At 32.7% G+C, this 15493-nt stretch overlaps 1 protein-coding gene across 1 annotated transcript; it reads right to left on the bottom strand.

Moving 5' to 3' along the window:
- Positions 1 to 4242: 4242 nt before the first annotated feature.
- Positions 4243 to 6822, bottom strand: LOC109336900 (RNA exonuclease 4-like). The gene is made up of 7 exons (XM_019573727.1): positions 6788 to 6822; positions 6364 to 6515; positions 6147 to 6271; positions 5645 to 5862; positions 5171 to 5377; positions 4854 to 4934; positions 4243 to 4613 (listed from the first exon to the last, which is right to left on the bottom strand). Exons 1-7 carry the CDS (start codon positions 6820 to 6822, stop codon positions 4379 to 4381), a joined length of 1053 nt encoding a protein of 350 aa, XP_019429272.1. The 3' UTR covers positions 4243 to 4378.
- Positions 6823 to 15493: the final 8671 nt, after the last annotated feature.

Genomic DNA, 15493 nt, shown 5'->3' on the forward strand with positions numbered 1-15493 from the left:
CTTATGGCACAAGTGCATGAGAAGTGCACATCTAGTGATGAAGATGATTCTATTGAGGTACATTCTTATACTTCATCATGCTCTGATGACTCTCCTTCATACGATGAATTATATGCAACTTATGTCGAAATGCATGAGGAATTGAGGAAAATTGTTAAAGTAAATATAGATAGAAAAAGAGTTATCTCCTTGCATGAAAAGAAAATAATAGAAATGCAAAAGGAATTAGATGAGCTTAAACTTGAAAATGAAACTCTTGATCTTATCCATGCATGTGCCTCATGTGATTGCTCTACTTCTAAATTATGTCAACCCACTATATGTGATACTTATGAGAATTTAAATGCTGAAAATTTTGTTTTGAAACAAAATCTTTCAAAGCTCACATATAAGAAAACCTTAACACATTGCTTGCTAATACAAGAAACATTTGTAACCGACCTGGAATTGGATATAAACCTGAACCTAAGAACATATCATTTAGAAATCTAGTAGTTCATATGCATAAGAAGTCAAATAATTATATGCTTACTTGTTTCTATTGTGGTACACATGGTCACACATGTACTACATGATTTATTAAAAAATTTGGTGCGCAAGTGGAAAATATGTTTGGGTAAAGAAGGGGCAAGATCCCTTAGTTACTAACAAGAAGGGGCCCAAAATAACTTGGGTACCCGAAAGAGACAAGTGGATTGTATTTGTAGGTGTGCCAAATGACATTTGAGCATCAAAGGATAAATCAACAAAAGATGTTCTAGGCACAAGGTTGGTGAGTAGATCAAGGTAAGTTTGAGCTATCACCAAAGGGTAAGTAAGTTAAGTCTATTAACAAGGTTACAAAAATAATTCTTGATATTGAGTACACTTGAACTAAAAAGTATATGTTATTGTTATACTCAATTCATAACATGTGATATCATAGTAAGTGCTTTCAAATGCTTGAACAAGTGACATCATGACATGTACATTTGTATCAAAGCAAAATTATGTTTGAAAGTTCCATGTCTATTGTATGCTTGATACCATGCTAAATGAGTATATGCTAAGTTGCCTGTAAATCTCTAAATTATACATATTGTCATTAAATGCATGTATGCTTAATTGTTATATGTTTTCATGCATTTTAGCTCTAGAAAGTTTGTTCAATTATGGATTAGATAGAGTTTTAGGTTGTATCCCTTAGCATGTCTTAGTAAGCTCAAAATTGTACTTAAAACTGTAAACTTTCTTTCATTAATCGATTAACCCTCAGAATAATCGATTAAATAAGTTCCAGTAGCTAAAGCTTTTTGAAATAAATTATTTTAATCGATTAAATTTTTTGTTAATCGATTACCTGGACTCAAATTTTTTCTGAAATTCATTTTTTATTGTTTTGTGGCTTACGTATATATTTTTGAGTCAAGTACATTTCATGGTTATGGTTGTACCTTCTTTTAGTATTTTGTAACTATGTTGAACCTTGCTAATTATGTTAAATGGAATTTGTTTTTGCATGAATCTTGAACATGTCTTAATTGTGTATCATAATTGAATGATTGAAATATGCTTTAAAATGAAAATACCTAACAAGTGCTAACAAGTGGCATAAATATATGTTTAATCATTACATGCCTAATCTGTTTACATAATGGATATGTCATGTAAAATCTGTGAATATACAGTTTTAGAGTCAGAAATCAGAGCATTTGTTTAAGCTTCTCAAACTGGTTATTGACTATGCTAATAATTAATCAATCAATTACAGTTTTTCAAAATAAATTGCTATATCTCTTCTTACTTTTGACTATGTTAATTAGATTTTCTTTTTGATAATGTCAAAAGGGGAATAAAAGTTGTTTGTTTGTTGTTGATGTATACAGGTTATTAAGGAGAAAGTTTGTTGAGAAAGGTTGTCAAATGAGCTTCCGTATTATGCTACCTAGATAGAGTACTTCTCTAAATAATAAATGGGGAGAAGATAAATGGGAGAACAAAGAGAACAATGAAAGGGGGAGAAGCCCACTTTAAATGTTAAATACACAACCTGAACCTGATCTCTCAACATTGATCTTATCATCAAGCTTTTCATCAAACAAAGATTTGGTAGATTTGGTGTGGAGTCTATCATGGAGTTTCTCATCATCAAAAAGGGGGAGATTGAAAGTGACGTGCACCATTGAAGATTGATCTATGTTTTGATGAAGATAAACATGAAGACCAACATGAAGACAAACTTGAAGATCATTCAACAAACAACAAGTCGAGGACTCAAGTGGTGACTTATTAGACTTAGGTTATAATTCGTTATTATCTTTATAAACGTAAGTCTAAGATGCTTACCATATATATTGAGTCTAGGTTAGGTAAACCAAGGTGTGAGTCTCACAAGACTTAATAAAGTAATTAATCCACTAAAATGAGACATCATCTAGAAATATATGATAATTAGGTTCATGCATTTGAACACATTGGTTTTGTGCATTAAAGTTATTATATTTGGAAATCATGTATTGCATGAGCATATATCGTATAGGTAGTTTACCATGCATTAACAAGCTGATTTTACACTATTTAATGGTTTATGAATTCTGTTAATCCATTAATAGACAGTGTTGAATTGATTATGAATAATGTTAATTGATTAACAAAATCACAGTTTCAACAAAAAATTGAAAACAATTATTTTCAACAACCCGTTAATCGATTAAATGGATACTTAATCGATTAACTAGGACTTTAGACAGTTTTCTATTTAAACTGAAATCTCAGCATATGTGGCATAAGAATCCATACATTTTTGCATCATTTTCTCTGTATATTTTTGAGTTACTCACTGTCATATCTAGGAGAAAATATTGCATGTTGCATTAGGAGAAAGATTAGATCATGCTGAGGATTTAAGTTTCATATTCATATTGCATGTTCTTTGAAAATCTGTCTTGCATCATTCCTGTGTTTCTTGGAAATAAAAGATATAGTTTTTAATGAATGCATAATTTCAGAAACCTCATGCATGTACATTCATATTAGAATAAGAAGTCTTATGAGTTCTTGCTTAGGTTTTAGTCTTTGATCTTTATTGTAAAATTCGAGTACTAAGTACTCATTCATAACTCAAAACATTGTAATTCAAGGATTAGGAAAATCCTAGCTGCGGTTAGGTAAGGTGTTCTTCACAAAGATTTGCAGGTCTTGGGATAATGAGTGATACCTTGGCTAGGGCTAAATCGCGGTAAGAAAGGTTTTCTTGGGAGGCGATTTTAGGAAAGATCAAACCAAGGGTGACGAAGTTCTTTGGCTTCCAAGAAAGGAGCGTCCATGTCTTGTAATTGGAAGTGTGTATGTAACTATACATTGTGTGCTATAGTGAAGAAGAAAATCTCCTAAGATTAGAAGGGGATGTCTGGATGTAGTTTTACAGTGGACTGCAAAACAAGCCAGGTTAAAATCCTTGCACAATCTTTTATGTCCCTTTCTCTTTTACATTTCAAGTTGTAATATTGCATGATATAACATGATAATTTGTATACTGGTTTTGTGTTATAACTAGTTTCATTCTATGTAAAAATATATGTTATATCATCGCCTGACAAACAAGTGATCTAATTACTGACAACCTATAAGACTTCTGAAACTGATAACAAATATGAGCTTAATGAGTGGATACCTAAACGGTTGACATATAAGGAATAATGGGAACCCGATAAGTTAACACATAAGGAACGGTTATGGTCCTCAAGACACCAAATCACAAATAATTTTCATCTCTCCCCGTCAGAGAGAAAACGAAGGTCCCAAAAGAAATTAAAGATTTGGTTGAGGAAGACTATCATGCAAAAAACTCTTTCAAAAGGTATATCAAAGGAGTAGATCAAAGAACATGGATTCAAGTATGGCATTGTATCATTGTTTTATATATATATATATATATGTATGAGAATCGTTATATTCAAAATTCTAGGATTGGTATTTCACTAATCTTCAGGAAATATCTAACACAACATAGATTCATTCTATGAGGTGGGTATTCAACACTAGTGGGTGGAAAAAATTTCGAATTTGGAGATGCCATATATCCATAACACATTATTTGAATAAGATATTGACTAATATTTCAATGAACATAAATATATAAGAACATAATATATATTAATACTCAACTCATACATAAGAACATAAATATCCCCAAGCTAGTAGGAGCTGCCTACAATAAGAGTGCAAGTTACTACATAAACTAGTAGTACTTGTTTATTCTTGACTTGTAGAAAGTACACTGGATTTGTGCACTTCATTTTTACTTTTACTATAACTTCATGCATTAGATAAATTACTAGTACTTGTTATTTCCATGGTCCTGTTCTATTTGGGTGTGTTCATATATTCATGGACTATATTATGAATCCAAGCACCAGCAATAGAAGTCAGATCTTGAGATCTCCAGCATTTGTTCAGAAGACATTCTTTCAAGCTCACTTTGTCTCCAAGAAGCAAAATTATTCCTATTCCTGGTGTCAGATGCCAAAGGGTGATCTTCTATTTTATGTACTTGAGATCTCATTCTCATGTAGAGCCTCATTGTTGCAACGCAATCATCATAAGGGTCTTGTATCCCATTTTGAATTTCGTACCTGCATATGTATGCAAAAATATGCCTTAGTTTTTCACCAAACATATGTTTGAAGCAGTGTTTTATACTAGAAAAAATAAGAACTATGCAATTGCAACTGTGATTGCAGTACATATATTCTTGAAACCGCAATATTACGAACACAGTTATGGTGTAGTATACAATTTAAAACATTGATTTGATGGATTGACATTTAACATATTTATATATTTTTAAACAAAATAGTGTGATAGGTACTTGCCCGAGATATGCTTGTGTTAAGTACTTGAGTGAGTTGCTCAGCTTGCTCGTTTTCATCAGAGGGGGATATTTTGCAGTGTCCCTGTTGATCATTATTAATATAAAGTTAGCAAATATTTGAATATGGGAGTAATTTTGAAGTATACCTCTATTTTATATGTGCTGTAGGTTTTGGTTATTTAATATGAATTTTGAAAAAAAACGTTAAATACAAGAGTCATGTCATCTGTTGCAAATGTTAAATACAAGGTGTTCAAACACGTGTGAGATACTTTGAGAGAGTGCATATCTTCTTCCTAAATGTTCAAATGAATTTACCTAATTTTTTCAGCTCGATATTCTATTTGCAAACATTCTAGATCATGATCCAAACCATGACCTACAAGGGTCCTAGCTTTTCCTCCTCTTGCTCGAATTGTCCACATAGATTCTCCATTGCAAAGAAAGTCTTGAATCCTCTTCTGAACTTGCCTCATTGGCATTGCATCCCTCAGGTATTCTGGTCTAATGCCTGTTGTCTCATACCTGTTAACAGGTTAGAAACCGTTCGGCAGACCATATATATAGGTATATAAGGATAGTCCAATATACTAGGCTCTTACTTAGTGGGGTCTGAGAAGTATAAATGTATACAACCTTACCCCACAAACGGATAAATTATTCTCAAAATTTAAATCCGACCACAATATCACTAAGCAATAACAGTACGGTTGTGCGTCAAGCTAACCCTTTTAGGTCTATATATAAAAGATTAAATTAAACTATTTAAATCCTAAAGGAAGTTTAGCAAACCTATAGTTTGTGACGGGAATTGGTGGCTTCACATAAGAATGGAAGATGATGTTCTCATGTTCATCGGTCATGCAGACTCTTGCACAGAGATCAAGTGAGCCATCACTGCCACCACCAACCATTTTACATGCAAGTGCAACTACTTGGGGTCCTCTTGCTCCACCACCAATAGTCAAATTATCACGAATGCCCATGTTTGAAAAGCGACCAATTATTCCCTATATATATTGTAGAGAATATTAATATCGACCCAATTGAACGTTTAAAAAAAAATTATAAATTTTCTACTCCATCAGTTTCTTTTCTATCTACCTTGCAAATTTGTAGTGCACAAATTTTATTTCTTTTTTTTTTTAAGAAAAGAAGCTTTCACTTTAAGTGGCACTTCTGTTATAAATTTAAGGAAATAATAAGCTCTACTTCTTGATTTTCTAAACAGATCAGACAAGTAAAAATAAACAAGTTTTATAAAGTTCCAACGAAAAAAGAATGAAGTTCATACAGTATTTGTTAATTGGCATTTTTCTTGGTGGATCCAGCGAGAGTTAGGGCTGTCAAAGACTTTCAAGCAAAAATTGCACCCTCGGTAAGCAAAAATATCTTTGCATTCCTGTTTTGGCAAGGGACCTGGATAGGCAGGTTAATCAGTCTCATAACAAATTCACAATCAATGGTTAGTTTCTTCATGAATGAAGTAATAAAGTTCATGGAGAAAATACCTATAAGATGTTCCCTTAGAGACTCAAATGACCTGCAGTGTTTTCTACAAATGCCACAGGTTGGTTCATGGACCGAGTGATATGAGATCCTCATATGCTCCACAAGGTGCTCAAGCTTGTTGAATTGTCTGAAGCATGCTTCACACTTATTCCTATAAAATCAAGAATTGTCAATAATGAAACTTTCATTCCAGTCATTGCTTACACTAAAGATGCACATCTATAGTAATCATTTTCGGGGTGCATGGCTGCCCCTCCCAACAAGTACCGCTCACAGGAATCGAATCTTTGACCTTTTAATCTAAATGAGGATCCAACGGGGCCTTACAATACTAGACCCACACCTTATTCGTAGTACTGTTGGTATGTGAATGCATGTGTGTGTGCTTGTGCATGAGTGTAAGAAGAAGGAAAAAAAAGACACCTTTGAGTTTCTCCATAGTCATATCTGCAGTCCATAATTCTTTATACTGATATATATGTATAATTCTTATGAATGACTAGAAAATACTTAGCTTGAGGTCAAAGGTAGGAATAGGATGGTATTTATAGACAAGGGGTTGAGGTCAGAAATGCTCCAAGTTGCATAAAAGGACGATTGCTAAAGGAATTATTCAGTATATTTCTTATTCACCTGTACCCTTTATTCTAGCTACCTTTAATTCTCTGAGTTTCATTCTCTGACTTTGGCTGTCACATGGCTTTAATATGCACTTCATGGTGAAAAACCAGCCAATCAAAATGTTCCTGAACTTTTGTCAATTAAATCATGCACATTACAAGAATTCTCTTTTCCAAAATTATTATCAAGTTTAACTCTTGGAATAATTACATTTTCTGCATATTCAAAACATTCTTTTTTTCCTGGAACAGAACACATAATATAACTCACAAATATGTAAAGAATGTTGATATGGTGAAGAAAGTTGGGGACAAGACAAATACTAGATTTTGAAAAGATAATAGGTTAGGGCTTGGAAAACCTCTTGATGAAATATAACAGATTATTTCAATTAAGAGAGTGTAGGGATGCACTTATTTATGACCTTGGAAGATGGTTGGAAGAGAAATGAGAGTGAAATCTAACTTAGTAATTAATAAATAATTGGTTTGATCTTTATATTGTACTATGTCAAGTACTCTATAACACAATTTTACCATGTCTATGGGTATGCCAATCAACAAAAGGTTTGGACAGATATCATCTTCAATTGGTTAGAGAATATTTAGATTGATAGATTTATTTTATCTATAATTTAGTTAGTCTCACTTTATTTGAGTTTATCTATAGTTTATTTTTGTGTGTTAGTTATTATTTGAGTTTATTATATTATCGCTTGTAATAACTTCTGATTATATAATACATTATTTAGGGCTAACTCAAATTGATTTTGACTATTCTTTTACCAATCCTAAAATTCTACATGGTATTACACCAATTTCATCCTCTGCAACCTATTTGGTCATCATTTCGCTACCGAGAAGCCTAAAATTTGAATTTCAATTAGTCATCTCCCTTTTTTGTATCACATTGTGTCAGTTTTCATTCACTTTTTCCTTCAACCTAATAATTCCAAATAAAAAAATACCCTTCCTTTGTTTTTTATATATTGGATTCTCCTCCCATCGATGATATCTTATCTTCAAGTGATGAATTATATGAGCATTAACTTCTTTTCCCATCAACGATCATTCTGATGGTTATTATACCACTGAGTTCTCTTCGCACCTACAATCATTCTTGTGATACATTTTCTATCATTGGCAAATTATGTTAGTGGTGATTTTTTGGATCGGCGGTCATTCAAATGGTGATTATGCCACTGAGTTCTATTCTCACTGACGATCATTCTGATGATGCTTTTTTTCTTCCCATTGACGAATTATGTTAGTGGTGATTTATTTTTGCATTGACAGTTATTCCAATTGTGATTATATCATTGAGTTTTCTTCACACCGACGATTATTTCGGTGATGTATGTTTCTTTCTCATTGACGAATTATGTTAGTGGTGATTTGTTTTTTCATCGACGATTATTTCTATGGTGGTTATATCAGTGGTTTCTCTCCCTATTGATGATCATTCTGGTAGTATCTCTTTTGTTTCAATCATGAATTATATTAACAATAATTTATTTTCACATTGATGGATGTTCTCATATTGATTATATCTGAAGATTTGATTTTTCCGATCACAATGTTGTTAAACACTTTTTTGTGTGGAGCTCATATATTTATTTGGTTATTTTCATTTTTAAGGAATTATTTGAAATAGGTTTTAGCTTGAGGGGACATGTTAGATGATATTTAGATTGATAGAGAGCTATCATATTTATGATTTAGTTAGTCTCACTTTATTTATGTTTATCTATAGTTTATCTTTATTTGTTAGTTATTATTTGAGCTTATCACCTTATCGTTTGTAACAGCTTCTGATTATATAATAAATTGTTTGAGACTAACTCAAATATAATTTAACCAATCTTTACCGTCATAAACTTCTACACAATTGAACTCAGACGTCCGTTAGGGAAGGGGTAAAGGTAGCAAAAGTGAAGTCTTGGCTCTAGATATCATTGGGGAAATGGGCACATCAACAATGCCTTATTGAGAATAGGTTGACAATCCTCATGCATGCCTACTATCATTTCTTAACCTTTCTTACCTTGACTAATCACATCTCCTTATATTTTTTATTGAGCATTGTCTTGACAATTGTAATATTTTGTACATTTAAATATGTCTTTAATAAAATTGTTTTTGGTGATAAAATTACTACATTAGATATCGTAATTAACAACAATCATTCAACAGCGCTATTTTGAACGACGCTGTTAAATATGAGGCGGAAGAACATCAACATCGTAGATTAAAGCAAGCATTGTCAATATAGGTAGATGGATACGACTTTAATAGGGCATTCTTGAAACAACGTTGTTAAACATCAGTGACGTTAGCGTTGACTTGAATGAGTTCGGTTTAACAGCGTATGTTATAGGAAGCATTGTTAATGTACATTTATTCCACAACGCCTCATTAAATAAGTGTGGTTGAAGATTACATAGTGACAGCGCTTTCTTAAATATGTGTTGTTGCTTTTATACGACGTTTTACATATTAGAAGCATTAATGGTTGAGTGCTTATGCGTCTCTTCGTTTCTATGAAATATTAATTGGTTCCAAATTTGCCAAGGATGGCGATAACGATTCTCTTTCCATTTGAATCTATAAATGTTGTGGTTCACTCCATATTTTATTTCATCAGTAAGTGTATGTGTTTCTATGAATTACTTTGTATATTTTTTGTCTTCTTCATTGTCTCCTTTTATAATTGGTCATGACACCCATGGAGAAGAAAATAGGAAGAAGAAAACACAAAGTAACCAAAAATAGAGCACACAAGGCAAAAAGAAAAATGGAAGTTTGGTTAAAAGGAATAAAAAAGGCAGACAGTAGATCTCAACAACTCGAAGTATTAAAAGTGATAAAGTTGTACTGTCGGGAACCCTATATCAGAATCATGTCAAGGAGGTCTTTAACATCTTTTGCTTTGGAAAAAGGACTCATGTATGAAAAGGAAAGTGGATGTTATACAAGATTTGTGTGAGATGAAGAATTAATCTGCAAATCATTTAGTTCATTGTCATCTACCAAATAATTTAGTTCATTATCAGAATCTTATCAATGAGGTCTTTAACATCTTTTGATTTGGCAAAATGACCTACATAACAAAAGGAAAGTGGCTGTTATACAAGATTTGTGTGAGATGGAGAACTAATCTGCAAATCATTTAGTTCATTATCATCTATCAAATTATTTAGTTCATTGTCATCTACCAAATCATTTAGTTCATTCACATCTACCAAATCATTTAGTTCATTGTCATCTACCAAATCATTTAATTCATTGTCATCTACCAATTAATTTAGTTCATTGTCATGTCACGAAACAATTAATGTATTTTGACATTTTGAATTAATAATGAACAATTATTATGAATTTTAATTTCTATTTTTTTGTTATTTATTTGAATGATTGTTAACGTTTAATATTTTTACAGTTCTATATTAATACATACAATAAACAAATTAACAAAACTTAACAAACACAATCAATAAATTAACAAAACTTAATAAACACAATAAACAAATTAACAAAACTTATTATTTAATATTTTTGCAGTTTCATATTAATAAACACAATAAACAAATTAACATTGTATTTTGACAACTATGTTAATTAACATATTAAAAAACACAAATTGCGCAACTTCATGTTAAAATAAATTATTTTCATATTGCATTTTGGCAACTTTATGTTAATTAACTTATTTTCCTGTTATATTTTGACCTGTAATATAATATGTTAATTTAACAGCGCAAATTCAAGAAAAATGCTGTTAATTTGGTGTTGAGTTATGCACTAGCTTGAATGAGTTTAGTTTAATAGCACATAATTAAGATAGTGTTGTCAATTAGATTCTATTCAACAATGCATAATTCAAATAACGCTGCCAATTAGATTCTATTCGACAACGCATCATCCAGGAAGTGATGTTGATGTGTTCATGAAAATGAGCGGCGCAACCCTTAAGAAGTATTGTTGAAGATATCAAAACAACAACGTAAACTTTAATATGCATTGTTGAAGATGTTCTATCAACAACGTTTTTTGTAGAAAGTGTTGTTAAATTGTTACTACAGTTTAAATATCTAAAAGATTATTCAGTTCCCTCTACGCTCTAAAAAAATATGTAAATGATGAATTTTGTTTTCTTCTCTTTACTTTTACCTCTACTTTTTTTCTATGGAATATTATTTTTCAATATGTCAACACAAATTTTTTGGGTTTGAAAGCAATTACATGAACAAAATATTGGGGTTAAGCTTCGGTTACGTTGTGGCTACAACATCATTGAGTTGTGATTTTTCTTTGAAATTAGAGCATACGATAAATTGATTCATTGCTATTGTAGTCCATAACCGCAATATTATGGTAGCATCAGGCCGATTTAAAATTGTGCTCTTAAAGCTTCCATAGAATATTGAAATGGGAATTAGACCATCACAATCATTCATAATTTGACCTCTTAGACCTAGACTTGGATGTTTTTGATGCTCTTCTTCAATATAACAAGAATACGAGGAATACAAAACTAGATGCAGACTGTTGGAAAGTAAGTCTCATATTGCCTATCTCATTGTCTTATAAATGGTTTAAATACCTGTTGGGTTACTACTCTCATTGCCAATTGGTTTTGAGATGAAACCTTAACATGGTATTAGAGCCATAGCTCAACTTCTTTCTGGTTGTCATGGGCCAAAAGATGCCCTTTAGTTATGGGTCAAAGGTAACCCTTCGTCTGGTCTGACATGCTTATGTGGAGGGGGCATGTTGGAAAGTAAGTCTCACATTGCCTACCTCATTATCTCAGGAATTGTTTAACTACATGTTGGATTAATACTCTCATTGTCAAATGGTTTTGAGATGGAACCTTCACACAGATGACCTTCAGGGGTACTTTCTATATTTGTTACCGTATTTCTTGAAAATGTTGTCGCTCTTATGAAGTATGTTAATTTTTTTTGTCGTGCTTCAAAAGTCTACGCAAAAATATAAAAAAACTATGAGTGTGTTGGCACTGGTCGTAAACCAACTTAATTACAATCGCGATTGTAATTTAAAATATTCTTTTATATTTTCCATGTTTAGATCAACTTATTAGCTGAGTAATTTCTATACTCTCTCATCATCCTACTTTTGACTCCCTTTTTCTCATCTTTTTTTCCACTTTTTGTTTCTTCTTAAACTTCATGGCTAATAATGTGAGAAGTAGATATGTCATTGGGGCGGGATGGGCAAAGGTAATGTCTACCCAAGTTTATACATGCACCTATTAGTAAATACTTGTGCATGTACTTAATGATTTTTCAACTTTAATTATGTATTATTTTATATTTTTAATAGTCTTTATATATAATTATAACATGAATAATAACATATGTAAATGATAATTTTGCACTATAATTGAATAACTAAAGTTTATTATTAAAGAATAAAAAAGTATATATAATGTAACAATAATAAAAAATTATAATATATAAAATATGTAATTAAAAAATAAATTTATGAAATGTGGTACGATACCATTGGGACGAATATCATGATTTTCATTTAAGGCTGACCAAATGTTAGGAGAATCATATTGAATAACATAGTAAACTTAATATGATACTTAAGTCATGAGGCTTTCCTATCTAAAAGAGTAATTTTTGGGTTGAGTTCTCCTCATGTGCTTAAGTCCTAATAATTTATGCTTTCATTGATAGTTGTGACACGAGAAGGACTACTTATAGGTTGAATTAAGGTATATTTGAATATTAATATGTGAATAAAACTGCCAAAACAGAAAAGGGCTATCATCAAATCAATGTAGATCGAGCAAAAGCCATCATGGATGTTGTCTCTTAACGGGCATCAATATTGTTAAGAATCACATATTGACAGCATAACAAACTCAACATGGTACTTAAATAAAGAGATTCACCTACCTAATAGACTAATCTTTTAAGTTAGGTCTTCTCATATACTTAAGTCCTAACACAAAAAGAGTAGTATGGCAAGCTAATGAATGAAATGAACTATCCACTATCCGGTCTTCAGATTAAAATTCAACACCATATATCATTAATAAATATATAATTAATTACAAGTTGTTTTGTTCCAAACCATTCTCATGTCTAAGACTTTAACCTAACGTTATGGCGATTACAATGGCATTGTCATGTATATCACTAAATCCAAACCACATGCATGGGGTGTTAGAATTTCTGACAATTTATGGGTCACAAATATAATTCTATGATTGTGTTATGGCCATTATGTAATTAGCCAAAATATAAAATGATCTTCAGTAATTAATTTGGTGGCTAAGGGCATATGTGTCATGAAATAATATAAATGTAGATACCTTCAGACAATTTCTGATTTGATGAAGCGACTGAATCAGAATTATTGCAACTAAAGTAGTAACCACTACGGGGTTACTTTTATGGGTTATGGTCCCCATTTGTAGAGCAATAGGTTTTTAGGTGTATAGTTGAGGAGAAGAATGTAGGATGAGGATAGTGTTATCCAAAAGGATATAACACTATCAACTCATCCATTAGGAAATAACATAAGGTAACCATAAGGCTCCTCTCCTAACACAACACACACTCTCAAGCTTTTGGTTTTCTCATTCCCCTCTAGAGAAGCATAAGGAAAACCGTAAGGCGCTCTATCATCTGGAAGATCATCGCACCCTCATACCTTCGAGATTCCGGAAATAGCTCAACAAGGTATGTTCTTCATCTTCACCATGAACTCATTTGGGGTTTCTTCGGTCTGGACCATGGTTGTTCCATTTGGGTTTATGTATGGGCATAAACATTATTGTTATCGGAACGAAGCCATGGTCATGAGGATTTCCGCGTTCAATCTATGGATTTCGGATGGAGATATTCTCCAACAAGTGGTATCAGAGCCACCCCAATTTGATTCATGAGTGAAATTTAGGGTTCTTGCTTTTCATCCCCAAAATATGGATTGATATAGGGTTTTATGTTTTGTTTATGCCATGGATCGATTAGAAAATAAATTGATTGTTTTTCATGTAAATATATGAAGATTCGTAATGAATCGATGTTTTCTGGTGTTTTTTCTTGAATTTTTGGGTGATTTTCCGACGAACAATGATGCAGAAATTGCATTGTTCATCTTCTGCCGCAATGCTCTCGCCCAAGAGAGAGTCTCTCACCCGAGCGAGAGTGGCTCGCCCAAGCGAGAGCTAAACATAAGCATTGGCTTCTATTGCACTTAAGCGAGAAGATCTGTGCCCAAGCGAGTATACGGGCGATATAAGGCTCGCTCAAGCGAGAATGTCTCGCTCAAGCGAGAGACAAACAGAAGCATTGGCTTCTATTGCGCTCAAGCGAGAGTACCTCGCCCAAGTGAGAATACGATAAAGTTTATGGGGTTTTGGTATCATTGTGCATTGGTTTTAATTGTTATTTGGTTGTCCATTAAGGTTGTCTATTATTTCCAGTGAGCCAATTGAAGTGAGATGTCGCCAAAGTGACCTCTCTCATGAATATAACCCATAAGGAATATTAGATGTAAGTGTGTATGATTATTCATGCAAGTATTAGCCGGCCCAAAGAAAAGTTAATATTTGGCCGAATATCATACACACATGTGATGATAAACATGTTATAATTCTAAAGTTTTTAAACATGTGACTGATGAATCAATCCAAAGAGGGATTCGTCAGTTGACATGCGCTATTATAAGTGTTTGATCATTACAACAAGAGTGCCACTTGCAGTTAATATCACTGTCCAAAGACTTGATATTAATGGTGCACTAGGCATCTTGATTTGGACATACCATGGTTTAAGCACATTGATAATTTTATGTCTTTTGTTTCAATCAGCTACATCAATTGCTTCTATATCTGCGAATTTGAATTCGGTTCTGGTCCTTAATGGTGAAAATTTTAAGGACTGGAAATAGAACATGGAAATTGTTCTTGGCTGCATGGATCTGGACTATGCATTAAGGGTAGAGCAACCCCCTTTCTCCTACGGAATCCAATGCCTCTGAAGAAAGGAAGGATTATGAGAAGTGAGATCGCTCTAATCGCATGAGTCTAATGATCATTAAGCGTGGCATTCCAGAAGTCTTTAGGGGTACTATCTCAGATGAGATAAATAGTGCCAAAGCTTTCCTTGTTGAGATTGAAAAACGCTTTGCAAAGAGCGATAAGGCGGAAACAAGTACTCTGTTACAGAACTTGATTTCCATGAGGTATCAAGGCAAGGGAAACATAAAGGAATACATCATGGGAATGTCCAACATCGCTTCAAAACTTAAGACCCTTAAGCTTGAGATGTCGGAAGACTTGCTCATTCATTTAGTCTTACTTTCTCTACCTGCACAATTCAGCCAGTTTAAGATTTCTTATAATTGTCAAAGGGAGAAATGGACTCTAAATGAGCTCATTTCATTTTGTGTGCAAGAAGAGGAAAGACTAAAGCGAGAAAGGACTGAAAGTGCTCATTATGTTACTACCTCTAAAGACAATGGCAAA

The sequence above is a fragment of the Lupinus angustifolius genome, unplaced genomic scaffold (assembly GCF_001865875.1).
Source record: "Lupinus angustifolius cultivar Tanjil unplaced genomic scaffold, LupAngTanjil_v1.0 Scaffold_1_346, whole genome shotgun sequence".
Taxonomy (NCBI): Eukaryota; Viridiplantae; Streptophyta; class Magnoliopsida; order Fabales; family Fabaceae; genus Lupinus; species Lupinus angustifolius.